The 26,143-nt window shown below is 47.0% G+C and overlaps 3 protein-coding genes across 18 annotated transcripts in view; 2 read left to right on the top strand and 1 right to left on the bottom strand.

Moving 5' to 3' along the window:
• Positions 1 to 8,366, top strand: part of ABCC3 (ATP binding cassette subfamily C member 3) — a 43,377-nt gene extending 35,011 nt beyond the window's left edge. For 2 of the 3 annotated variants that reach the window (XM_085240309.1, XM_085240310.1), the window contains 10 exons: positions 784 to 991; positions 1,478 to 1,788; positions 2,463 to 2,662; positions 2,763 to 2,889; positions 3,497 to 3,598; positions 4,587 to 4,733; positions 5,627 to 5,785; positions 6,078 to 6,244; positions 7,165 to 7,359; positions 7,941 to 8,366. In XM_085240309.1, the coding sequence (XP_085096435.1) occupies positions 784 to 991; positions 1,478 to 1,788; positions 2,463 to 2,662; positions 2,763 to 2,889; positions 3,497 to 3,598; positions 4,587 to 4,733; positions 5,627 to 5,785; positions 6,078 to 6,244; positions 7,165 to 7,359; positions 7,941 to 8,049 (1,725 nt within the window). In that variant the 3' untranslated portion in view covers positions 8,050 to 8,366. Of the gene's footprint in view, positions 1 to 783; positions 992 to 1,477; positions 1,789 to 2,462; positions 2,663 to 2,762; positions 2,890 to 3,496; positions 3,599 to 4,586; positions 4,734 to 5,626; positions 5,786 to 6,077; positions 6,245 to 7,164; positions 7,360 to 7,940 lie in introns of those variants that run through there. The other variant, XR_014887473.1, reaches the window with a different exon arrangement.
• Positions 8,367 to 8,668: 302 nt separating this feature from the next.
• ANKRD40 (ankyrin repeat domain 40) lies at positions 8,669 to 15,675 on the bottom strand. 3 transcript variants are annotated; one of them, XM_085240326.1, is made up of 5 exons: positions 15,121 to 15,675; positions 14,187 to 14,335; positions 12,685 to 13,113; positions 11,970 to 12,151; positions 8,669 to 10,674 (listed from the first exon to the last, which is right to left on the bottom strand). In XM_085240326.1, exons 1-5 carry the CDS (start codon positions 15,240 to 15,242, stop codon positions 10,534 to 10,536), a joined length of 1,023 nt encoding a protein of 340 aa, XP_085096452.1. In that variant the 5' UTR covers positions 15,243 to 15,675; the 3' UTR covers positions 8,669 to 10,533. The 3 variants fall into 3 exon arrangements, 2 of the variants coding, with proteins under 2 accessions (XP_085096452.1, XP_085096451.1); XM_085240325.1 differs by lacking the exon at positions 8,669 to 10,674 and adding an exon at positions 10,681 to 11,229 and having other exon boundaries at positions 15,121 to 15,383; XR_014887475.1 differs by lacking the exon at positions 8,669 to 10,674 and having other exon boundaries at positions 12,015 to 12,151; positions 12,345 to 13,113; positions 15,121 to 15,383.
• Positions 15,676 to 15,794: 119 nt separating this feature from the next.
• Positions 15,795 to 26,143, top strand: part of LUC7L3 (LUC7 like 3 pre-mRNA splicing factor) — a 14,288-nt gene continuing 3,939 nt past the window's right edge. For 5 of the 12 annotated variants that reach the window (XM_085240316.1, XM_085240315.1, XM_085240314.1 and 2 more), the window contains exons 1-9: positions 15,797 to 16,000; positions 19,320 to 19,386; positions 20,118 to 20,157; positions 20,393 to 20,537; positions 21,114 to 21,188; positions 21,269 to 21,375; positions 21,888 to 22,059; positions 22,522 to 22,805; positions 23,113 to 23,273. In XM_085240316.1, coding sequence (XP_085096442.1) covers positions 15,902 to 16,000; positions 19,320 to 19,386; positions 20,118 to 20,157; positions 20,393 to 20,537; positions 21,114 to 21,188; positions 21,269 to 21,375; positions 21,888 to 22,059; positions 22,522 to 22,805; positions 23,113 to 23,273 — 1,150 coding nt within the window. In that variant the 5' untranslated portion in view covers positions 15,797 to 15,901. Of the gene's footprint in view, positions 16,001 to 19,319; positions 19,387 to 20,117; positions 20,158 to 20,392; positions 20,538 to 21,113; positions 21,189 to 21,268; positions 21,376 to 21,887; positions 22,060 to 22,521; positions 22,806 to 23,112; positions 23,274 to 26,143 lie in introns of all 12 variants that reach the window. The other 7 variants (XR_014887474.1, XM_085240313.1, XM_085240311.1 and 4 more) reach the window with 4 other exon arrangements.

The raw sequence follows: 26,143 nt of genomic DNA, 5'->3' as shown, positions 1-26,143 counted from the left end.
CCAGCCCTGTTGGTCTTCAGCTGTTTGGCTGGGCTGTGAGTCCAGCTGCAGCACGGCGTGCTTCGGGCCTCAGCAGCTTTCTGTGGGCCAGCTGTGCGCTGTGTGCCAGCAGCCTGCTCCGTCTGAGCCACTCCTGTCACGCCATGAGCAGTGTTTTATGCTCATGGTGCAAAAGGGGCCGTGTTCTCCCTGAGAGCCTGAGTTGAGCCCTGAGCCTCTGTCTGCCTTTCTGCTTTTTTGCACTACCTTAGAGAGAACAGCTTTTCTTTTTGACGCAGGCATCGTCTGTTTATGCTCCTACTGGGGTGAATTAGCGTTTGTTACCTCATTTAAGTTGCTGTGAAGACACCTAAATGAAGGCATATTCAGAATGTAAAGGGCCTGTTTGGGCTCTTTAAAGTAGTCTGGAACTGCATATACCTGCCAAGTTGCTGCAGTTGCCTGGGAGCTTTGGCTCCCGTTCTTGTTATCCATCCTTTGTGGCTGATTAATCTGCCTCTTCCCCCTGCCCCAGCACAGTCTTCAAAACTAAAAGCCCACAAAACCAATACATTACAACTCATCAGAATGGAGGAAAGGATTATTGCAGAGACGTTTCTGACTTGTTTACAAAGTCGTTGCCCTGACATGGGGCTCAGACAGATGAGCTGTTTTCTGTGCTGTGTTAGATTTTGGGCAGTTTTGAACTTTTTCAGTCCTTCTGCTGAAGATTTTTATTTTTCTTCTGTCTGAACTCCTGATGCTGTGAGCTGTACCAACCAGCTTTGGTGTGTGATTTTGCAGGTAAAGCTAACAGTGTTCTGGCAATACATGAAGGCCGTCAGCCCTGTCATCTCTTTAATTATATGTTTCCTATATTGTTGTCAAAATGCTGCTGCTATTGGAGCCAATGTGTGGCTCAGTGACTGGACAAACGAGCCAGTGATAAATGGGACTCAGCACAACACATCCATGCGAATCGGAGTCTATGCTGCCTTGGGCCTCTTGCAAGGTGAGACCAGATATAAATCGTGATGTCTTCGTATTTAGCAAAGAGGATTTATGTGGGAAAGCCATGGTGCTCATTGCTGGTGGCCCAAAATTGCCAGCAAAAGCAAAGAAAGTAATGTAACTTAGAGCCAGAAGTCTGAGCTCAGCACCCACTTTTGTGTTGTGAAGCCTTGAGAAGGGTTTGAGTGGGCGGCGTGTAAACCTGGGAGAGTTAAATCTTGTGTGAGAATATGAAAAGTTAGGAGCAGAAGAGATAGAAAGGTTGGGGGAAGTTGTAGGGCTGGTGCTTTGTGGAGGCTGCAGAAAGAAGATGGCTGCACATCTGTGTTGTGAGGGGAGCTTGGTGAGATCCCACAGGACACGGTGCTGGGCGTTAGGCAGCAGTGAGCACAGCGCCATGGGAGGGGTGGACAGGAGAACAGCGACACAGAAGGCAAATGGGGAGCAGCACGCTCGCTGGTTAACGCGTCTCCTCTTCGCTTGGAAGGCTTCATTGTGTTCGTCTCCTCTTTCACCCTGGCAATGGGAGGCATTAATGCAGCACGGAAGCTTCACATGGCTCTGCTGGAGAACAAATTCCACACGCCGCAGTCCTTCTATGACACCACTCCAACCGGGAGGGTCATCAACCGCTTTTCCAAGGACATCTTTGTGATCGACGAAGTCATCCCCCCCACCATCCTGATGTTCCTGGGAACGTTCTTCAACTCCTTATCAACAATGATTGTCATTATCGCAAGCACCCCGCTCTTCACTGTGGTCATAATTCCACTTGCAGTTCTGTACTACTTTGTTCAGGTAACTGGAACAATCTCTGACTACTGCTGTAGTGACTGTTATTCCATTGCTTGTGCTTCCTTCTAAGAAAAACAACGATTTGGGGAAGAAATGAGTTATCTGAAGTAACTTTCTTTCTTCTGTGTACTTAAAGTATTCTCCCACAAGAGGCAGCACCGTGTGAGATGTGGTCATGAAATAAGTTGGCATCATCTGTTCTGCTTTTCAGTGATAACAGGCCTGCTGCTAGAATAGAGCTGCAGTGCTTTTAAGAAGTTAAAACATTGAAAATAGCATCAATTTTATTGACTTCTGAGCAAAAAAAAAAATGATGTTTATTTTATGGTATGTAAATAGAGACAATGGAATTTCAAATTCGTGTTCTTTTTCTCAGAAAATGGCACTCCTACAAATGCGTTCATTGTGCTGCACTGTGCTAACTGCATTAGAAGTGACATAGATAATCTCAACTTCAAAAATAGAGAAATTGCAGTTACCCAAAATTCTGTTTTGGAATGAAACAAGGATATCTTTGCTTCTAGAAATACTTCCTAATTACAGGGAATAAATACGTTGAAGGCTTGAAGTGCATCATTAAGAATCTCCTTTATATCCATAACCTGGTAATTATCTCACTGTTAATTAAAAGAGAGAGTATTTCATGTGCCCTTCAATTTTCTCCCCCACAATGGCAGCGATTCTACGTGGCCACGTCCCGGCAGCTGAAGCGCCTGGAATCCGTGAGCAGATCTCCCATCTACTCACACTTCTCAGAAACGATATCGGGGACCAGCGTCATCAGAGCCTATCGGAGAGAGAAGTCCTTCATAGACATCAGCGATCTGAAGGTGGATGAAAATCAGAAAAGTTACTACCCTAGCATCATGTCAAACAGGTAGAAAGGAGTACAGCTGCTGCTTTCCGCTTCTTTTCTTGTGTTTGCATAGCAGCTCTGAGCAGCCCCTTACCACTCTTCCCATGTCTGCCCTTTCCAGGTGGCTGGGCATCCGGGTGGAGTTTGTGGGGAACTGCATTGTCCTTTTTGCTGCTCTCTTTGCTGTGATTGGGAAAAGCAGCCTGAATGCTGGCTTGGTAGGACTTTCAGTATCCTATGCGTTACAGGTACGTGTTCTGGTTCTTTGTTGATATGTTAACAGTAATTAAGCGCTTGCCAAAGTCTGAATTAATAAGATAATGAAAATGAGTTGTGGGACACCTCTAAGCAGTAGAGATTTCCACAGAATGCAGACAGGCCATCAGACAGGCAGCAGTTCGGGAGCTCCTTTGAGCAGCGTGGGCTCAGTGTCCCACACGATGCTCTTCTGCCCAGGTAACCACTGGGAAAGCAGTAGGATTCATAAAGAGCAAGGCAAACTGTGCTTGCTTAAGCTGAGGACAGTTGATGTAAAGCTCTCATTATTGCCAGAAGGCTTTTAGGTGGCAGGAGTGCGTGGGAATGCCATCCGTATTTCTCCAGTGAGACACAGGACTCTGGGGAACAACTTGAAACCAAAGGCTGGTGGTTCTAACACTGTGAGAAAGGCAGGACTTCACGTGAGCACCTCGTTATCTGTAGGCTTCTTGTCCCAGTATCTGTGTTCATGTAAACACAGAGGTAATTGCTCACTGTGTCATATCCGTGTGAATCCACGTCTTAGCAGCAGTATCTGCTGTTGTCATTAATCTCTTGTTCCTCTGTGGGTGATATTTTGTTCCTTGTTTTCTCCAGGTGACCTTGGCTCTGAACTGGATGGTCCGAACAACTTCTGATCTTGAAACTAACATTGTGGCTGTTGAAAGAATAAAAGAGTATTCGGAAACTGAAACGGAGGTCAGCTACTGGAAGTCAAGCGTGTTCACTAACCTGTGTGGTGGAATTTTAGCCTGCATATTGACCTGGTCTTTCTTTAGAGTCCTGAGAGACAGTTCCTGCCCTGAGAGTGTTACCATTTAACCTGAACAAATGTCACACTCTGAACTGTAATGTTACCACAGCTCCAAATCGGTACTGCTGTTATGCACTCTGTGCTTAGCATCTCATTTTCTGCTAGTGTGAGTGGTTATAGCACAACAGAGATGAATTCACCATCAGAGTATTGCTCCCACTGGGTCTGAAATGTTCGATGCTGTGTCCTACCTGCATGGATGCTGTCATCCTGCTGCTGAGCACAGCTGCACTGCAGTTTTCGGGCTATGCATACATTTTCTATAGTATTTATGTTTAACTGGCTTAATCAGACCTCCTCTCCCACGAGACAACATCATCTCCAGTAACGCTGCATTGCTGAAACCAGAAAAATCATCCAACCGCTTTCCTTTGTTGCCAAATACTCCTGAAGGTGGCAGATGGAGCTGTGCTGACAAATCTGCTGCTCCGTGGACCTGCTGGGTTTTGGTGGCCCTGTGCATGTGGGAGACTAAGAGTTGGGAAATGGAGGATTGAGGAAAGCTGCAGTGTGCATTTCTGGAGATAAAGTATTTGATCTTGAATTAGAAAAGAAGCTAAGACAAGATTCACAGTATGTGTAAGCTGGAGCTCGAGTTGGCACGAGACATGCAGTGACCTACTGAAGTTAATGGAAAAAGTATTAATTTATATCAGTTGAGGATTTGCCTCGATATGCTGAGGTTTTTTTTCCTACAAACTTCCCAACCATGACCAAACAGCATAGGAACCTGTGTTTTTCCTCTATTGCTATGATTTTGTTAATGGAAACCTGACTTACCAGGTATTTTTTGGTAACCCGCCAATGTCGATATTTGCATTAGAGTTTGAATTACTCTTTTTTAAACCTGTGAGGCATTTCTGTTTCCCTCAGGCTCCCTGGATAATCGAGAATAAGAGACCCCCAGCAGACTGGCCGTCCAGGGGGGAGCTGGAGTTCATCAATTATTCGGTGCGCTACAGGAAGGGCCTCGATCTGGTGCTCAAGGATCTGAACCTCCGAGTGCACGGTGGAGAGAAGGTGGGTACCCAGCCCTGGGGCTCTGCTGTGGCTTTGGGCCTCCAGTGACAGCCACAGGGTGCAGCACGGGCTGCACGCACAGTTACCCAGTGGTGGAGACGGCACGAGCTGGCCAGCATTAACAACCACGGCAGCATCCTCCAGGCAGGAAGACATAGAACCATCTGCATGGGGATTTCTGCACTTTCCAAGTTAGGCTGGCATCAAACTGCTGTGTGGGAGGCACCAGAGATTGCAAGTGACAGAAGGAATTCCAACTTTTTCCACGGGCTTTGCCTGTTGAAATTTTTAGTGTGGAAGAAAATAATATTCTTTGCTTTCTTAATTGGAAAATTGTTCTGGGAGATTCTCTTCTTCATGCTTTAATTGAAAGTAGAGGACTGTGGGTGCTATTGACAGAAGAATTAGTGTGAGAAAGTCCTGTAGCTAACATGCTGTTATTAGAAGAATCCCAGAATGGTTGAGCTTGGACAAACACTGGATGACCTCTGGTCCAACCCCTTGCTCTAACAGGCACCTTTTATTACTGTATTGTTATCCTGGGCAGACACTATGACAGTTGCCTTCTGGAAGTCAGATGTGTGCTTATCGTAAGCTCTTAATTGCCCTCTGGAGAGTCTAATTTCTTGTCCTTGGGTGGTAACTCTGACAAGGGTACTTCCTAACATGGATTTCAGCTAACCCCCCAGTTTACGTGGCACTAAGACGTTGTACAGAGCTATGTGTAACACCATTCCAATCATGGGCAGTGGTGATGCACACTTCGTAACGTTTGATTTCTGGTTGCATTCTTTTTTGTATTCAGAGAAATCCTGACATTTTGATTGCTTTTGTTAGCAGTGATTTTTGTTTTTAACCATATGCTTTGTTGCTAATCCTCCAATTTGTTGTAGATTGGGATTGTTGGCCGAACTGGAGCAGGGAAGTCTTCCATGACCCTCTGTCTCTTTAGGATCCTGGAAGCTGTAAAAGGGGAAATTATAATTGATGGTGTGAGGATTTCAGAGATCGGTCTCCATGACCTTCGATCGAGGCTGACAATTATTCCTCAGGTACTGTTTCTATGTATCATGGTTTAGCAAACCGCAGAGAATAGTTCAGATTGGTCCGGTCCTGCCACCTCACAAACTGATGGTGGGTGATAAAACAGAGTTTGAGATAAAGTATCTTTAGAGTCCAAACTGGATGTTTCACTGTGTGTAATGCAATGTATTTTCAAGGTGGATGGGATGGAGAGGTGGCTTAGCTTCAGTGCAATGGATGTTTGAAAACAGTCTTATATACTAATGTCTGTACTTGAAACAGCTAATGGACTTGTCTAATGAAAGGTGGTTGTCTGTCCAGGATCCTGTTCTCTTTTCTGGAACACTGAGGATGAACCTGGATCCATTTAATAAGTATTCAGATGAAGAAGTCTGGAAAGCTCTTGAACTGTCTCACCTGAAGAGGTTTGTCAGCAGTCAGCCATCCATGTTGGAATTTGAGTGCTCAGAAGGTGGAGAAAATCTTAGGTGAGAAGAGTTTGCATTAGAAATGTGCTGTGAGTTTTCATTCAGCCCTAACAGCAGTAACAGCTTAACACTGTAGTTTGTTGTGTCCAGTGGTATGTAGCCCCCTGCTTCTGATGTAAGCAAGGCTCAAACATTGAGTTGCTGTTCTGCCACTTCTGGAAGGATCCGGTTCTCTTTTGCTGCTGGGAAGAATTTCTGCCAAACCAAACTCCTGTCTTATCGGTATAGGAAGAAGGTTTGGGATGACAGTGTCAGGAACAGGCAGCCCCTTAAACATTTGGTGGGTTTGATAGGAAGGGAAATGCTGTGGTGATGCGTAACTCTTGTGCTGAGTGAGAATCCTCTGCCTGAAGTGATGTCAGCAATGGTTGCTTGTTGTTATTAGCTAGGAAGAGCTACGAAGAAGGACGTGAAAGAGATGGAAAAGCATCATGCTTTGATAGGCTCTATTGGCTTCTGAGACCACAGTGTAAGCAGATGATTGTTTGATGATGTTCATCTTCTTGTCCCACAGAGACACCCAAAGGCAGCGTTTGGGGCAGCGTGGGCCACCCACTTATTTTATTTGGTGGTAGAAAGGATGTGCAGCCTCAGAACTTTTTTATTTTATTTTTGAAAGTCTGCGTATGCTCAGTGTTGTTCCAGCTGTGTGTGCTCCTCGGGCAGAAGCACTGTGATTATTGGTTTTTGACGTATGGCAGGAAGGGGACGTTTGGTGGCTCTGCCCAGGCAGTAGGTGAAGGCACACTGCAAGTTGCTGAGTAGTGCTGCAATGGGCATTTCTTTGCTCCGGGGCTGACACGCTGCTTGCTAAATACCTTTCTTTTTTTTTTTGGTTGGGTAATTTTATCCATTGAGAACAAATGATTCTGAGCCATGGGAGCTGCAGGCCTCTGAGAAAGCCTTGTCTCTGCCTGCAGTGTTGGCCAGAGGCAGCTCGTCTGTCTGGCAAGGGCTCTGCTCCGCAAGACGAGAATCTTAATCCTGGATGAAGCAACAGCAGCTATCGACCTGGAGACGGACGATCTGATCCAGATGACAATTAGGACTCAGTTTGAAGACTGCACGGTGCTGACAATAGCACACAGGCTGAACACCATCATGGATTACACGAGGTAGGACTGGTGGTGGTGCAGCCTGCGTGCTGGGTATGGGAAGCAGCACTTGGAGGGCCTGATTTGCCTCCAGAGAGTCACAGTGATGCTCTGTTTAGTAGTTCACGAGCAGTGATGTCTAAGTCCTATAGCCCTGGGATATCCAGCCCTGATTTTGCTTCTGCTTCTGAAACAAGTTCCATATTCATTGACCAGAGCTATGCAAGAGGTACTGCCCACTTGTACTAATGGCGCTGTCAGCAAGCTTATGATCTGTTTTTAACCAGCAGCTGCTGTAACCATTTCACTAATAACAGGTTGAATTAATTAGTTCTAAAGCTATTACTGTAATTCATGAGCTTTTCCCTCCTTGGCTTTGTGGTACAACGTTCCCAATTACAAAGCTACCAATGTCACTGTTTTTTTCTGTGTACCTTTTTAAATCAAACAAGAGTTCGGGGAGAACGTCAGCATCTATTGTGCTTCGTGTGGGAACATCACTGGGCACAACAAAGTCCAGGCAAAGAGCGGAGCATTATGGATATTAAATTTTCAGAGAGGAATTTCTCTGATCTATCTTCCGCCCCTTTTGTTCTGCACAGGATTCTTGTGCTGGACAACGGAACCATCGCAGAATTTGATACACCTACAAACCTTATTGCATCAAAGGGGATTTTCTATGGCATGGCGAAAGATGCTGGGCTGGCGTGAGAAGAAGACCCTGTCCTGAGGGTGCTTTGGTTTTGGTTTGTTGTTGTTTTTATGTTACTGACTTGCCACAAAAGTGACTTCTGAATGTACTGTAATTTACATCATTTCTTGTAGTTGATTAAACTTGTGATAAATGAACTGAGCATTTTACAGTGGTAAGGACCAGAAAGTGAATTTTATATTTTTAAAATATTTTCTATAAAGTATTTTGTTATACGTTTTTTTTTCTCCAAAGAATGCCAAGAAAATGTATGTGTCACAAGGCAACATGTACTGCACTTCGTTTATGATTAGTAAATTATATTCATGGTACAAAATACAGCTGTTTGGTGTCTTCTGGATAGAGACCCATTGGTTTTGAGGTGTAAGGAAGGGCCTGCTTAGGCAGCAGCTCAGCTTGGAAACGTGGTGATAGAATGCTGAGTTTCAGAGTGGTCAGATGCGTACCTGGCAGTATTTCCCCAGGATGAGTTGGTGTCCCCTGCATAGGGAAACTTCGGGGTTACAAAGTTTAAGCAGCATTTGCTGCTGGGATCTCACAGCATGGCCTCTATGCTATGGCAAAATGCCTTGTGAGAAAAGGGTCCAGTGTTTCTCTGTAAAAGAAGTTCTGAGGAACTTTGAGAAGACAAAAATAACTGTTTATTAATTGTTACAAATATGCTTCTGAAATCGAAACAAGAATCTGCAGCCAAGCATTCATTTGAAATTAACATTTCACACAGCAATGCAGAGAGTAACAGCTTATCTATCACACACACATGTCACGGCTGTACACTGGTCACATTAAGTCAAGAGTGTTAATAAAATCTTCTATGTATAAACTGCATAGTGTATAAAAATATTCTCTGAATGCATAGTTATCTCCGTGCACCCACACGTCACCAGCCCTGCAGCTCCAGCCCTGCAGCTCCGACTGCTCGCCTGCGCAGCTCTGTACCTCCATGTGCTGAGCCGTCACACCGAGAGCCCGTACCCAAAGCACATCTCTGCAGGGCCGGGAGCTCGGCCTCCTCCTGTCCCCACCTCGCAGAGGGAGGCGGCGGCGGACAACAGACTGCAGCCAGAGGAAGCACCTCAGGTGGGAAGGGTGGTGAGGCAGTTCGGGATGCACTTTGCACCTCGGCTCCTCCCGCTGGTTTGGTTTGATCCCACTGCTGTCAGCCCCACACCGCGGGGCTGCGTGCAGTCACAGCAAACGCGGGCTGCCATCTCCGGATGCAGGAAGATGAGGGCCTGTGGGGGCTGCAGTTCCCAGAGAAAATGGGGACAGGGAACAAAGTGGGAAGCGCGGTCCGGCTGGGCACGTCGTTTGCCTGCTACATTGCCGCTTCACTTCTTTCATCCAATTCACAGTACGTCGTTTTACAGCGATGCTACCAGAATAGAACTCCACCAGAGGCAGATAACCAAGTAATATTAACATCCGAAAAAGAGATAAAATCCAGCTTGCTGTTGTCTTAAATACTTCTCATTTTATTTGTCCCAGAACATCATATCAAAGCAGTCTGATTCTGAACTTTATGGAACAGGAAAGTGGTTTTTTGGTTTTGTTTTTTTTTTCCAGTAAGCAACGAAGGCAAGAACAATTCGCTGGGGAAGAAAGCCGCATTGCATAGGAACATCATGATCTCAGTGTGAGCACAGCACGTGCTGGGCCTTTCACTGATCTCTTCTGACATGGGCAAGCTTAAAGTTTCCAGATGAGGCCATTCTCAGGAATGAGGGAAAAAAGGACAATAAAATTACAATTATTGTGCTTTTAAAGGGGAAAGTAAAGCAGCATTGGACAAGTGTGCTTCCAATACATAACAAAAACAGTATTTTGAATTGCACATGTCAATGCCATCCCCTGACAAGACAATGAGAAAGTGGGTCTATGGTTTTGGAGAAGAGTGCATTTATGATTTGGATGATTACTATCAGTGTGTTTTTGACCTGAGAAATAGGGAAAGGTGTGAAGAGGTATTAAGAAATCACAGGCAGTACATTACTTAACAGTATTGAAACAAGACATTTTTGTGCTTCTTGCATGGATTTAGAACCCTTCTGGTTTGAGCTGACTACAGACAAATGCTCTGGAAAGTGAGCAGCAACGGTAACAGACTCAGTACAGACAGTAAACGGGTTTTGTAGAAGATCTTTTAACACAAGAACCTCTGCTGTGTGCCAGCACGCCGACTGGCAGCGCAGGTTAAGGGAAGCCCTTCCCTGAGAGCTGCCCCACTGCAGGATGATGGTCTGAAAGCAGCACTGATGGGGACTTCTTAGCAATACTTCCCGTGCACGAGCTGCCCTCACATCAGACTGAGTTCTTTCACATTAACTACAGGCTACCATCTGTAGTGCAGAACAGCTTCAGTTTATTTCAAAGTTAACAAAATAGATTTTTTTTTCTTCACATCATTAGCCCTTATAGATACCGTATTTCAAAAGTAGTTTTAAAATGAGAGATAGAAATAGTTTGTTTTATTCTTTAAATGATTAATAGGTCAGTTCTGATGCCTTCTTGTTATACCCGCTCTGTTCGGAAAGTGCTGGGGCTCTGAAAGGGAAGCTTTTGTCGCTTACTGTCAGAACAAGTTCCAGTTCTTGGAAATCCTGTAGCCTTGCCACATCTTTGTCCTTTGAATAAATACAGTAAGTTTTGTTAGCTGATGACCCACATGTTCCATTTTGCAGTGGTACACTAAAATAATAGGCTTATAGTACAACAAAGCATGTATTTATCCATATACGTGACAGTTCTTTAAACTGGAAAGCAGAGCTCCTGCTGCATCTTAGCTTTGTCCTGGCATCTTACGCAGCTACTTTTGAGAAGGAATGCAATGGTGGCACTGAGCACAAGTGATGAATGGAATTGCACCTGTACACGTCTGCTGTGTGCTTTCTTCCTTTAGTACGCTGTTCTGAGCTGCACCCCACTTCCCCCTTTTGGTCATTCTTCGTAAATCGCTGCACTGCTGGGAGCAGGTTGGGAGCAGGTTGGGGGCTGCGCTCAGGGCTGTGCTCAGGAGCTGGCTGGGGCTGTGTGGGGCTGAGGGATGGCAGTCCCACAGCTCAGGCTGCACAGTGCTGCTCCAGCAGCAGATTCCAGGCAGCTGCCAGTCCAGGCAGCGTCCCACGGTCCCACCAGGGCGGTCTGAAGTACGGACCAGACAGACTCCCTTCAGCAGCACCCTAAGTCAGCAAGTGGCAGAACTGCTTTTGTCTTTTTTTTTTTTTTTTTTGACTAACAAGGAGTAAATCACTTCATACTCAGAGAAGATGCAGCATGCTGACCTCTGCAGTGCAGTGCCCATCAGTGCCCCAGCGCTGATGCCCACAGCGCTCTACCAGCACGAGAGCCAAAGAGGCCAACAGTTCTCCGCAGAGCTCTGCAGTGGGTCCCCTCTGCACGGCCTGTGTCACCAAAGCTAAAAGACAGCCCTGTGCCCAGGGCCACACTCAGATTCTCTCTCAACACCGCACGTCCTTGCAGAACTGCACCAACCCAGCACAGTGCTGCGGGGCACTGCTGGCACAACAAGAGCTGAGCGATCAACAGCAGCAGTAAGAATCAGAATCAGCCCCCGCTCAGTGCCTTCTGCAAGCACCGCAGTGACACTGTGGGACTGCGGTCAGAACATCACAAGTCTGGCAGAACCTGCAACACCACAACACCACCACGGTGCTGGATGAGGGCACGGCTCAGGGACAGCCCAGCATCCCAGTGCCAAGCAAGCAACCAAGCAACCAAAGGCGGAGCTCATCCTCCTCGCCTTTCCCTCTATGACAGCAGGCGTTGCCCAAAGCAAGCACTGTCATCTTTCTGGGACACAGACGCAGTGCAGGTGGTAAATGAATGAGTACTTTTTAATGGTAACCTAAACAGTTTTTTTTAAATATATGCTACTGTATTCAGAATGAAGAGTTCTTACCTTTCTTAGCATTGTGTTTGGTAATTTTCTGATCTTCTGTACGTGTTCAGGGTTAACACCCAGCTCACGGCAACTCACTCGGAGCAGTTCCTTATAGGTCAGCTCTTGTCTGTCCAGCTCAATTTCAATGAAGTCATTTTCTTTAAGACTAGGGTTTTGTATTCTAACTTTAAGCACCAGTTCTATTCAAAATAAAAGGGTATATTCACAGATAGATGTGTAAAACAATTAGAAAACACCATACTAAGTATTTCTACGTTCTATCAGCCAGTCTTATCACCTGTAACAACACGAAAATCCCCCCACACCAGCAGCTGGGCAGCTGGCCGTGCCCTGGTCAGGCGGGCAGTATTTGCCCACAGAAGGGCCGCCCACCTCAGCTCCCAGCTGCTCCTGCAGACCGAGCCAGCCGAGCTTCTCTCTTGGGCTCTTTACTTGAAGGAGATGCCGCTTAGAAAACAGAGTTACCCGGCTTTCTCTGTGCTTTTATAGCACTTGAGACAAACTGCGAATGTTTGCATCGATATTTTAATAGCGGTTCTGGCAAGAACAGCACTGCCTTTTTTATTGCCTCCAAACAATTCCCCGATGCCTGACGCGCAAGAACCCGGACATCTCCAGGAGCACTGAATAAAGGTAAAACAAACTCCTCCACTTGCACCGTCCAAGGTGACAAAACCCAAGGAGAGGCGAGGAGAAACGCTTTTGCCGTTACCTTGCATATTAAGTGGAAAAGCTCCTGTGAAGAACACGGGCTGGAAGGTCGGCACGGGTCCCGCGCAGGAGCCGCTGCCCAGCGGAGCTCCGGGCTGCTGCGGTCCGGCGGGGGAAGGAGGAGCTGTGCCCCACGGCGCCTGGAGCAGCGCGCTCTGAGCGGCGGCCCCGGAGCACCGCAACCCGGCGCACACGGCGGGAGCCGCGTCCTCACAGCGCGCCGACGGCCGCACACACAGCTGTGCAGCGGGCGGCAGGGAGGAGGCAGAGCTCTGCCGTTCCCCGTGGGACGTGCTGCCGTTGACAGGGGGCTCCGGGAGGCTGCCGCTCATGGAGTTATAAACGTACGGGAAAGGTGGGTTAGCCAGGTAGTTAGGGATGATGGGCAGCTCCGAATCGGTTGTTACGTCTGGGAGTTCGTCTTCTTCCACTGTAAAACAAACAACAGAACGTTATCCGAGGCTGGTCGGAAAAAAGCAGAAGTGCCACTATTGCACTGTGGGATTTGATGTGCATTTTTTGTGTGCGTGGTGCTTGTGGGGGGAAAGGGAGGGGTAAAAGCACCAGGGGACGGGAGATGAATTAAGGAGCTCTGCACCGCCTCTCTACAGTAAAGGAATTGTTGTTAGGTGTTGAAATACAGTGAATGCAAAAGCAGAATCTGATCCAAACAGTGCTGGGAGCACCGTTCCCTTCTGAATACTGCCATCCTTCTTTCTTTTTCACTTGATTTTTATATTCCTTTTCTAATCTGTAATTGGCACATCGTGGCATGGTCTCTGGCGGCACAATGCCATCATCTTCATAATGCAAAAGGCAATCAAACAAAAAGGGTGCTTGATGTTGAGGCAGGTGTTAAAGGGAAAAGCACACACAGTGCTGAACTGAAACATGACCAGCTCAGCAGCTAGGAGACAATTGTGAAAACAAAAAGAAATACAAAGGGAAGGAGAGGGGCTATTAATCAACCACAGTTCAAATTACTTCATCACCTGTTGCAGCAAGGCCTGCCCCACTCCAGCCATTATGAAACACAACAGAAACGTGCCAGCAATGCGCTTAATGAGCTACTTCTCTGGGTGCTGATTTGAAAATTATTCAAGACAGTGTCTGAACTTCAGAGAACAGCAGGAAAATTAGTTGTTGTTCATGCACATAACGTTTCATATGATTTGGAGATATCTTCCCCTGTTCACCTTTGGAAAGTCGGGATCTGTGTCTGTGTGTGTGACTGGTTGAATCACGGCATTTTTCAACACACAGCTTTTCCAGTTTTTGAGGAAAAACCCAACAACTTGGTGAGCTGGGTGTGGAAATTGTCGGTAATCTCTTCTGAACTCTAATTTCTCACTAAGCAGACAGCACAGACTTTGATTTCTCACCAAGCAAGCAGCACAGATGCCAAGTCCCGTACTGCAAGCGCGTAACGCCGCATCACAGCACACACAGAAGGCTGGAAACAAGTGCCTCCACCCGCCTCCCCGCACACAGCAGCTCAGGTACCTCCCAGCATCCTGCGGATCTCCTTGTGGGACGTCAGCTGGGCCGGCCGCTCCCCCTTCCTGCTGAGGATCTCCTTATCTGCTCCGCAGAGCAGCAGCTGGGCCACCACAGCCGCGTGGTTCCGCTTGCAGGCCCAGTGCAGGCACGTCCTGCACACCGAACATGGGACTCAATTACTGCAAACCCCCGCTCGTTCTCACTGAATATAAGAACAAGACCTTATGTACGTCTAACATAGAAGAAGTTTTCAGCAGCAATGCCCCTGCAGATGTGTGCTGCTTCTGGAGCCTGCAGTGACACCTGCTGATGCTGTTTTCCACTCCCTTGCGATCTTAAGGCAAGGTACCACAGCAGCATCGGTAGGGTTGGTTTCAGATGCTCATTTATTAGGATATTTTTGGGGAAAACAGATAAGATGACTTATGTTTTTTAATCTTTAAGCGAGCAAGTTGCATACTAGTGTGTGTGAGCTAAGGACGTGCTCCCCGAGGACGCTATTTTTAGTCTTTAATTAACGCTTTTTGGGTCTTTGATTAATCCAATCAGTTCACCGATTGGAGCTCTTCCAGAAGCACATCCGTACACACCGCCCCGTGCTGGGGGCACAGCGCTCAGCACGCACCCAGCGGAGCGCACGGCCACCGCTCCCCCGTTTCTCCCGCTTCGTGCGGCCGCTCGCCCCCAGAACGTCCCCGCAAGGGCCGCTTCGGAACGGCGGTTCCGACGGGGCCGCCCGGCGCATCGCTGCGCGCTCCGCCGTTCCGCTCGTCCCTACCGGGGAAGCTCCCGGCAAGAAGGAGCGCGGGGTCGGATCTCTTCCCACGCCCTTCCCCCGCCGGGCCGCGCACAGCCGTGCCGAGCTCCGGGCCGCTCGGTGCCGCCGCCCGCACAACGCCGCTCCGCGGCTCCCGGCGCCCCGCCCCGCGGCTCTCACCACCCGTTGACTTCGTTCTGCGCGTTGGGGCTGACGCCGAGCGCCAGCAGCCGCCGCACCTCCTCGGCGTCCCCCAGCGCCGCCGCCTCCCGCAGCCGCTCCTGCAGCTCCTTCGCCTCCATCCCCGCGGCCGGGCCGGGAGCGCCGCCGGGCCGCGACGGGGGAAGCAATTCTGTGTGGCAACGCCGAGCGGGAGCTTTGGTTCCTACCGGCAGCGCCGCGTGCGGCCGGCCCGGCTCCGGCTCCGGCTGCGGTTCGGGTTGGGGCTGCTGCCCGCTCCGCCGCCCGCGTCCCCCCGCGCTGAGCGCCGCGCCGCTCCGCCGCCATCGGCACGGCTGGCTTTGCGAAGGCGCTTCCCTGCGCTGCTCGGTTTGTCCGAGCGGAATTTGGGAGAGAAAAGAGCGGTGAGAAAAAAAGGGCGCAAATCCCCCGAGCACCGCCAGGCAGCGACGGGGCGGGAACGGAGCGGGGCGGCCGAGAGCGGTGAAAAGGAGGAGCCGCGGCTCGGAGTCACAGCCAGGGATGAGACCCCGCGGGGCCGGGCGGAGCAGCCCGAGGGCGGAGCCGCAGAGACGTCAAAACACAAAACAAAACCCGCGCCCCGCCGGGAGGAGCGCCGCGGCCGGGCGCTGTTAGGCCGAGCATCCCGCCGCCTCGGCCCGCCCCGCCCGCCCCGCGCGGTGCATTGTGGGCCGGGCGAGCAGCGCCGCCGCCATTTTGTCTGTGTCAGTTCGGCGCGGCGCGGTCGGTCGGGGCGCGGGGCCTCGAAGTGCCGGACGCGATGATTTCGGCCGCGCAGCTCCTCGACGAGCTCATGGGCCGGGACAGGAACCTGGCGCCGGACGAGAAGCGCAGCAACGTGCGGTGGGACCACGAGAGCGTGAGTGCGGCGGGGCCGCCTCCGCCCTCCTCCTTCCCCTCCCCCCAGGGCCGGGCCCGGTCGGAGCGGCGCGACGGGCGGGGCGTCCTCGCTCCGTGCGGGGGGAGCGGCCCGCGCCGAGGGGCCGAGAACCGGAGCCGGAGATCCGGGCGGGGGGCGGGGAGGCCGCGGTTCGGGCGGGCGTCCCGCGCGCGGCGCCGTTAAGCGGAAGCGGGGCGGCCGTTGGGCCCGGCGGGGCGGCGGCGCGGCCACGGGCCGGCAGGGCGGCGCTCAGCGTGCGGAGCGGACCGGGGCTCCCTTTGTTGGCACCGCGGGGCTCCGGGCTGAGCGCGGCCGTCCCTCGGCTTTCCTGCAGTGAACGACGCCGATAAGGCTTAGCGCGCGCTCCGGGGAATGCTTTCCCCGGTCGAACCGATTGTTGGTGAAAGTGGCTTTTACTGCCGTCCGTCCTAGTGGTATTGCCGAGTGATTTCCGTAAAGAATAACTAAAACCGAAGCCCGGCAGTGATGACAGAGCTCCTGTAGGCATTTCTCTGGCAGAGATGAGAACTGTCGAAATACAGCAGTTCACAATACAGTTCTGAGCTACGATGCGTGCTTTAAAAGAAGTGCCACAGTTAGGATGTGATTCCTGAGATGTGTTTGGTGTCCCTTGGGTCAAACTGCAGAAGACAAACAGCTGTGCTCTGTGGGGCTCCTTTCAGCTCAGAGCTTTCTCCATACAGATTTAAGTTGGGAGAAGAAGTGCTCCGCTGCTGTCCTCAGCTGTATCTGAGTGGCAGAGGCTGGAATGTGCTGGTTTCCACCCAGATGTGTGTTGCTGAAGGATGGCGGGTGTGCGTTCCTCCCAGTCCGTGAGATAAGGGCCTTCGCTGTGTGCCTTAGGCTGGCAGGTCCCAGCAACTTGTTGGTTTTTAATTTCTGCTGCATGGATAAGTTGTGTGTGTCAGGAATGGAGCTGTTAGTTCAGGAAGTATTCACGACGTTCTTGAAGTCCTTCTGCGCTTCTTAATCAAACATCGTTATTCAGTTGAGGGTTCAGTTATGTATTTTCTTTTGATTCTGGACCCAAAATAAAAAGGGGATGTTCAGCCCTGGAGATACAGAGCAGATGGCCTGAGCCACGTGGGCCCAGCTAGAGTAGTGAAGGGGATGGTTTTGGTTCATTTCTGAAGGTGAGTAACACTTTGTGTTCTCTTTAGTCAGATTAAGATGACTTTGTCTGTAAGAGAAATGTACTTTTTCAACTTTAGGCTGAAGAGGTTGACTGTAATGGTGGAAACCTCTTTAAGATGCCATTCAGCTGTTTGCATGCGCTCTCCAGAAACAGGGCTGCATCCCTTCTTCAGTGCTTGGACAGCTGGGGTTTGGGATCTGTTCCCTGTCCCCTCTTGTGAGGTGCAGCCTCCATCCCTATGGGAGCTGCTGCTTTGTTTGCATACTCCTGCCCTTACTGATGAGATTCATAGGGCCACCACTGAAGCAGTGTTTTCGTGGGTTCTGTAGTCAGTTGACAGGTTTGTAGCAGACACTTGCTGGTGTTAAAATATAAAGATAAATTTCACTTTAATTCCTTGCATCCCAGAGAGATTAGACTTGTAATGCTGGCATGTTTTGAAAGTCAGCAAGTGCAGGTGGGATGCAGAGAGCAGCATGCATTCATCTGCTTGAGTGCTGTTCTGTGTACATGTCAGGATCCTCCCTGGTCGAACTACACAGCTGTCAACAGGTGACCTGTGCTGTCAGTGTGTTGTGCTCTCATATCAAAACTCAGAGTTTGTGTCGCATTTCCAGTTAGGGAAGGTTAGCAGAAGGAGCTCATCTCTGTATCCTTCATCGTTTGAGCAGATACAGAAATGTGAGGAAGATGCAGTGAAGTACAGGATAGGAATGGGTTGTGTGGAAGCCCCTGAGCATTTATTTGCAGTATTAACAGATTGTGTTTCTCATCGCAAAACCTTTTGTAGAGCTTATGTTCTTACTTTAAAACTTTGATGTGGCAAAAAGCTTTAATCTTAAAAAATGGAAATTCCAGCAGCTGTATGTTTCAGGAGTGCAGGATGTCCTTGGGTAATCAGTTCTACATCTGGCATAACGGTACTCTGGTTGGTGTCAGCAGGAGCTCAGCAGCACTGCGTGCTGTTGTCTTGCTGCTTTTCGCAGTGCCCATAGGTGAGGTCTGCTCCTGGAACAGCGGCTAAAAAACTTCCTCAGTTCAAGTGTTCTTATGTGTCTGGTGCTGTGGGAGCACTGGTGGTGTGAAGCATCTCCTGTGCTGCCTTGTGATGGGTCCTGCAGGAAGCACTGCGTGTCAGGAGGTGGGGGGAGGTGGCTGAGAGCAGTTATCTCTGATAGGAGCAGTATCTCAAGGAATAGATGATGTATTTAAAATGCTGTTTGACCCTACTACCTGTTTGCAGTCTGTTACGTGCTTTTTTATTTTTTTTAATGCCAGAACATGTAAGTTGTTTTGCATGGAGGTAGAAATGGAAGTAGAATCTCTCATTCCTCTTTTTTTTTTTTTTTTTGCTCGTTTTTGTTTTGGTTTGTTGGTTTTGGAAGTTGGCTGCAGTGTCACTTGTTATTTGTTTGCTCAGGCAATACTGTTGCTTTTTTTCCATTGCTCAAGTAGGGCTTTGGTTATAGGCATTTTTACTGACTGCTTTATTTGGTGCCCCAGTGGCCTAAGCTGGTGGCAGAAGAGGTGTTCAGATTGGGTAACAGTGGGTATTTTCGTGGCCATGGGCTGGTTGCTGTGGGAGGCTGGGCTGCGGGCTGTGCAGCACAGTGCAGTTCTGACTCCACAGCCAGGTTTGCAGTCTATGGTTAGTGTGGGAAAAGAGACAGGACTGAGCTGATGGGGACAGCTGCTGGTCCTGGCGGTACAGAGAGGTGGCTGCTGGGGGCAGGTTTTGGTGCTCTCTCTCTTCACCCCCATTTGTTAAAATCCTTCCAAATATATTTTAAGGAATACTGTGTCACTGCTCTGGGTCCAGCATGTGTGCGAGAGTACCAGATCAGACTGTAATGTACCACATAAGTGATGGCTTCCCATGATGTTAAATATTCAGCATTAAGAGGTACCAGCCCAATGGAAAGTAGGCATTTTGGGGGCGTTTTGTCATTAAGCTGTGGTTGTAGTGTTTGCTGCCACCAAGTAAAGCAGGGGTAGGGCTGGATGTGGGTAAAACCTGGAGAAACGTTGCAGACTGTACTAAAGGGGATTTTTACTTTTTAACTTAGAAAATAGAAATAGTTACCAAATGTCATCAATTCGCGAGGAAAAAGAAATGCTGCTTGTTTTTCTCTCACCTGACAGGTTTGTAAATACTACCTTTGTGGCTTTTGCCCAGCTGAATTATTCACAAACACCCGCTCTGATTTAGGTAAGCACCCGTGTCGTGTCGTTGCCACTTGGACTAACTGCGTTTGTAAATAGCTTTACCTTCAAAATGTTTTGGAAATGACCATTCTTAGAATTGTCAGTGACACATTTATTAACAATATTTATCCCAAATACTACTTTAAGTGGGGAATTTAATAATTTTAATTTTATGGTGTGAATTTAATAATTGGATGTGGAGTTGTTCCTACTTCGATTTAAGCTGTCTGGGCAGTGTTTGAACTTAATGTCGCTGCACATTTTCAAGCTTACTTAACCTAAGAGAAGACCCACTGAGGAAGGTGGGAGAATTTGCCTGTGTCTGTGCTTTGTGGTCACAGATCTTCAAATTCTACCCTAATGATAAATATTTTAATTAGTCTTTGTTTTAAAGAACAACGCCCGAAGTTTAAGAAAGTGCTTTAATTACATTTAATATGTCATTGTACCTTTTTTTTAAACCTTATAAAGGCTACACTACTTATTATTTTGTGTAGTTTTACTGATGTAGAAAAACCTGGAAATTATCTTCTGTGTGAAAACTTCACGCATCAATCAGAATTTCCTTTGGTTTTGTGACACGGAGCCATATTGGCATTCTTCCTGAAATGTTTCTTTCAAACTCCAAGCAAAAGATGCAGGAAGGTGTTCTGTATAGATGTGTAAACAAATTCTGATAGTGTGATTACAGCATTCAAGAATGCAAGCTTAAAATTTATATGTGGTTCTTTTTAGGTCCCTGTGAAAAAATTCATGATGAAAATCTACGTAAACAGTAAGTATGTTGTCACTGTGTTAATGCACAGTGCTTCCAGTGTGCTTGAGCTGTCCTATAAGCAGGCTGTCCATGAGAAACTGACTTCTTATCGATTTGTATAAACATTTGTTCATATAAATTGTACAGTACTCTGTTACCTTCAGCAAAAGTTTGAAATATGGCAGCAGATCATTGTTTTTTGTATATTAGGAAGTGATGTGAGCTTTGATTTAAAAAATGTCTTACCATACAGGTATGAGAAGAGCTCTCGCTTTATGAAAGTGGGCTATGAAAGAGACTTCTTGCGCTATTTACAAAGCTTGCTGGCAGAAGTAGAACGCAGGATTAGAAGAGGTCATGCTCGTTTGGCACTGTCACAGAACCAGCAGTCTTCCGGGGTGAGTGGAAGAATCATTGAGGCAAATAAATTTACCTTGAGAAGACGAAAACGTTACCTGTTTACTTTGTCTCCCCAGGTGGAATGCATTGCTTCCCAAAAGATGCCCACTAGATCAGTCAGTTCCCATGGTAGCCTGTCTGGTGGCACTGGACAAGCCAAGTGGCTGCAGTCAGCCAGCAGGAATCCCTCTCTGCTTTCCCCAGTGCTGTTCTCTCAGATCAGTACACAGTCCCCTCTCTGGGACCGTTCATCCTGTCAGGTGTTGTCTTCACCCTGTTAAACCTCAGTTTACCTTCTGTCCCAGTTGGGCATTTGAGTTTAGACTTCTGTTTTTATGGGCCATGGCCTCAAATGCTTTGTTGATTTTGAGGGGAATTGAATAGAACTTGCTTCACTCAGCAAGGAGGGCACTGTGTCCAGGAGTGTTTCGTGTTAGACCAGTCTACTCATGGCTATAGAGGTGTAGGATGAGACCATTCCCAAGGTGCCTCTGGAATATAAGACATAGTTGATGTGTTTCAGAATTTCCTGTTGTTTTTACTTAAATAAGTGATGCCTTTGTACCACTTGGCAGGCAGCGGGACCTACTGGTAAAAATGAAGAGAAGATTCAAGTATTAACTGACAAAATTGATGTATTACTACAACAGGTGAGTTCTACATTCTGTAACAGATCTCTTGATTTTGTCACTTGCTGAAAAGTTTTAGCTTGTTTTTTGTTGTCCTTCAGATTGAAGAACTAGGCTCAGAAGGGAAGGTGGAAGAGGCACAAGGAATGATGAAACTGGTTGAACAATTAAAAGAGGAGAGAGAGTTGCTGAGGTCTACAACTTCAGTAAGTAACACGTTGTTAGTTCTGTCAGGTGGGATTCCAAACTTGGTGTAACATTACATTCCCAACACCCTTGTCAGTGGTGGTGTAAAACAAGTGTGCAGAACTGGAGAATGACATGTACACATGTTACTGTGTGCTGATTGTAGTGTACTGTCTTGAGTGTGGGTTTAGTGCTTACAAATGAGGAAATTATTTACACTGCAGTCATACAGGTGTGTGTATGTAGATTTTGCTAGTTCAGGTCTTAGTTAAATTTTGTGGTGTGGTTTCCTGTTTTTTAACCTGGTAAGCAACTGTACACCATACAGCCATCTGCTTTCTTTCTCCCAGTAGGATGGGAGTGGCAATACATGGCTTATTCTTACCATGTTCATCCTGGTGGGTGCAGTGCTTCAAATGCAGGCCGTGCTGTTAGGGCTTGGAGCTTTTGCCAGTGGAAACAACAGTAATGGTAAAATTCTGAATGTCTTCACTGTCACCTGTCTAACATTTGTTTTTCTTTCATCTAATATGTTCTTTTGCAGACGATTGAGAGCTTTGCAGCACAGGAAAAGCAAATGGAAGTTTGTGAAGTTTGTGGAGCCTTCTTAATTGTAGGAGATGCACAGTCCAGAGTAGACGACCATTTGATGGGAAAGCAGCACATGGGTTACGCCAAAATAAAAGCTACTGTAGAAGATTTAAAAGTAAGCATGTCTTTAGTTACTGAATGTAAAAATTGCTTGGAGGCTTCCTATGGTAAACAGAGGGCTGACCCGTGGACTTTCCCAAGTGTTTGAAAGACTCCAGAAATGGTGCATACAAAAGATTAAATAGAATTCTGCTCTCGGCATTTGGCATTGTGCGTGCACTGATGTTCTTGCTGGTATGTGATTGTTCTATATGTAAGTAAAGAAGTAAATTCAGGTAGGAATTTTGTGGATGTTGTTAAGTACTGTAGTGTGGCCTACATTCTTGTGGGAGTTGCAAGGATAAAATCTCCGTGAGAGAGGATGCCGGTGTCAGGGGTTGTAGAAAATGCTTCTATGTAGGCTGCCCTTTGTCAAAATGAAAGTTTAAGCTGCTGCATCCCGGGATTGGATAAAGTAAGTTACGTTAAATGGTTTTCCTTAAGAGTTCTTATTTTTTCCTGTGGACTTATCTTGAAGGAAAAGTTACGAAAAAGGACAGAAGAACCTGACCGTGATGACAGGTTAAAGAAAGAGAAACAAGAACGAGAAGAGAGAGAGAAAGAGAGGGAGCGAGAGAGAGAAGAGCGGGAAAGGAAGAGAAGGCGTGAGGAAGAAGAAAAAGAAAAAGAGAGGGCCCGTGATAGAGAGAGGCGTAAGAGGAGTCGCTCCCGGAGCAGGCATTCGAGCAGAACGTCTGACAGAAGGTGCAGCCGTTCACGAGACCACAAGAGATCGAGAAGCAGAGAAAGAAGGCGAAGCAGGTACAGGAACAGAGTGTTTTCATACGGGTTTTTCTGGACATTGAAGTCTTGTGTGGACCTGATCTGTCAGCCTGGGCCACGTCAATAATTTGTTAGCTTTGCTGTTGTTCTCTCTCTCATTGAGAGCACAGCTTACTGTTTCTAAGAATAAGAAGGTTTGGTGCACATTTATTGCCTTCCCTGCATTTTTGGAAGTAGATGGCATCTTTGTGGTGTAAACAGTGAATGTATTGGAATATGGAAGTGGATTCTGTTCTGTGAGTTCCGGCTGACATTGACAGTTCTCACATTTTCTGTAAATGTCCAGGAGTCGCGACCGGAGAAGAAGCAGAAGCCATGATAGATCAGAAAGAAAACATAGGTCTCGCAGCAGGGACAGGAGGCGATCAAAAAGCCGTGATCGGAAATCTTATAAGCACAGAAGCAAAAGCAGAGAGAGAGAACAAGACAGGAAGTCAAAAGAAAAAGGTACGTTTGTGTGAAGGCTGAATTTGTATCAAATTCTGTAACTGTATCTTTTCCTGACATCTGAAAAGTTTGTAGTTTTCCAGTCAGGGACTGAGACTTCTTTTTAGCAACAAATCAGAGCTGGTTTGATGAGCTGAAAGTGTTGTTGTAACTGATTTGGAGCATTGTCTTCTCCCTAGTCATTGTTCATGCATATGCGTGCATACATACACCCCCGCATCCACCTCTCGTCTGTTACACTAGTAATTAAGAGCTTACTACTTTGTCTGCAAATTAAATGTGCCAGAGTTTAGATGTGTTTTAAAACTTGTGGCCTGTTTACCTTTAGAAAAACATTTGCACTGTGATGAGGTTTTTTTTGAATGAGTATTCTTCTGTTCTTACTGTTGACAAATACTGAATTACCCTTTGCTTTTATGTGTTTTGTGACAGATCAGTAGTTGTTTCCACTTGTAGCATCTATTGTCTACGTTGTCATTTCCTTTATTTTTCTTCAGAAGACAACTAAAAGCACTGTTAATCTATGAATGCAGTTGAAGATAAATCTTGCAGAGTTCCTCTGCTCTAAATGACAGTCCCATGCTGTCTCTCCCCCCCTCTTGCTGCTTTCCTCCTCTCCATGCTCCTTCCCCCCTGTTTTTTTTAATGTCTAAATGAAGTGAGATTCGCTTGGTCGATATTCAGGTGAGTCTCAAAGGAATGCCATGCAGTCCTCAGAACACATCACAGCACCCCATACAGCACGGTGGCAGCTTGCTGCTGCTCACCAGAGACTGAAGTTTCAGAAGAGGTCAGAAAAGAGCTATAGAAGAAACACATGACAGATTCACATTCTGTGAACAGACATTAATTTGCTGTCATTGCTGAATTCCCACTTTACATTCCTCCAGAAATCTCAAATTTAGTACTAATTTCTGGCTTAAATGATGGGCTCTGTTGGGGTATTAACTCAAGTCCAGTCCAAAGCAGTCACCTCACTTAATCGTTAGAGCTAAGTGACAGCAGTGGATGTAACACTCCTGTTGTGTTTCTAAGGTACTCCTGATGAGGCTCTCTGTGATCAAAGGTGCTGCATGCATGTTACCTGGGCCTGTTTGCTGTAACCTTCCCCATGGTTACGTGGTCCAGGGCCAGTTCTTGTAGAGTAGGTGATGCTTCACGCCTTTCCATTGCCTGATTTTTCTCAGACCGTTTTGTTTTTTCTGGTTCATACCACAGTACATTCTTAGCATTGATTCTTTTCTCATTTTGCTGTGCCCTTTATTGGTGATGGGTTTTGTTTTGTTTTGCTGCCTGCTTGTTGGCAGAGAAGCCCATGTCTGGTGTTCAAGTTCAAACCCAGTGTGATAGTTTGTATCTATCCATTCCTTACTTTCTTCCTACCGGATACTGTGCCTTTTTTGCCTACTTCATGAATAGATTGTGCTCTTCGATGCTCTGTGTCTGCCTGTGCATATAAATAGCTCATCTTATTTAAATTTGCTCTGTTTCATAGGGCTTATGGCTTTTCAGTTCTTTCCTGGCATCTTTTCATAAGTAGAGAGGCTAGTAAACTTTTTTCAGCATATTAGGATTTCCAGTTTAAATTGGAAAAAAGTGACTGATTTCCTTGCTGTCCATTCTGTTTGCTGCTTGCTACTTTTTTCCTCTAGAAAAGAGCTGTGATACCACTACCACTTCCCACTGATGGGAAAATCAGTTACACTTTGTTTTGCTGATGGTAACATGTATAGAAATACGAGTAGGCCTTTGAGAAGGACTGTAATGCTGCAGAGGTTTGTGCTCTTCTCTCCAGACGAATCTGAAAAAAAAACAACTGGGAGGACAGTTGGTGTTTAAGAACCAAATGTTGAATTATGCAGTGATGCTGTTGACACTTACATTCTCATGCTGCTGTTAACTGTAGGCAGTTAATTCAGCAGTTTGCTCTGGATGTTCATGTATCTGCAGTGTGAGGATGCCTACTCACTCTGGTAGCCTTAACTCACTGCTCTGTTGGAATACTGGCTTCAGAATGGAATTGTCTTCATGTACGCTGTTAATCTCAAATTTATACAAGCAAGCAGCAAAGGCCTGACTGTAACACATGGAGTGCCTTTCATCTTGAAATCTCAAACTGCTTTTTGAACATGAATCTAGCAGGAAAAAAAGACAAGGCACGGACCCAAGGCTTGCCTATTGTCACACATTAAATCACAACTATGCTTTGAAAACTCACAAGTCCCAGCTTTTTCTTGGCTAAAGTGCTGTGGCATACAGTGACCTTCATGGTTATGTGAGGAAGTGTATGAAATCTGAGGCACGTTATTTCAAACTCCTGTTTCAGGAACAGGGAAACATCTGCTAAAGGAGAAGCAGCTGCCAACCATAACCACCAGTTGAGCATTAACACAGCTGCTATTTATGTAAACTAATCTCAGCATAGGTGGAATAAATAGTTGGGGGGGGAGGGAAGTTGTTTGAATACCTTCATTACATGAAGGGTCAATGCTGGAATGTGCCAGCAGGCCAATTCTACTTGGCTTATCTCCTGCAATCTGGATTCATGAACTTGTGTAAAAATCATTGATTTGGTGCTTGTCTTCCTGTTAGTCATTAAAGCTCAATAAGTAACGTCAAAGCACCCAGACCGTCAGTAAGAGAGGATATCATGTTTAACAGGCTGGCTTTTAATTCTCTGGGCAGTAAAACTATCTGCAGTGTCTTGGTAGGAATTCTTACAGAATATTACAGTTTCCCACACAAACAAATAGGAAAATGTGCATGTGTTGAATCAGGAAGCAAAGTCAATGTGTGATTATGCACAGTAGATCACAGCTAAAATAATGTATGCAGAGTACCAACAGCAAGCTAATTGTATGTGCTTATTC

The sequence above is a fragment of the Meleagris gallopavo genome, chromosome 20 (genome assembly GCF_905368555.1).
Source record: "Meleagris gallopavo chromosome 20, MGAL_WU_HG_1.1, whole genome shotgun sequence".
Lineage (NCBI taxonomy): Eukaryota > Metazoa > Chordata > Aves > Galliformes > Phasianidae > Meleagris > Meleagris gallopavo.
The sequence above is the reverse complement of the archived record's forward strand: the minus strand, read 5'-3'. Positions and strand labels throughout refer to the sequence as shown.

Excerpts from the sequence above, each read along its gene's own strand:
- ANKRD40 (XM_085240326.1), bottom strand. The coding sequence starts at position 15,242 with ATGGAGGCGAAGGAGCTGCAGGAGCGGCTGCGGGAGGCGGCGGCGCTG. Across the intron at positions 14,336-15,120 it reads CAGAACGAAGTCAACGGGTG|GACGTGCCTGCACTGGGCCT; the intron begins GTGAGAGCCGCG and ends TTCGGTGTGCAG. Across the intron at positions 12,152-12,684 it reads TTTTCCACTTAATATGCAAG|AACTGGTGCTTAAAGTTAGA; the intron begins GTAACGGCAAAA and ends TATTTTGAATAG.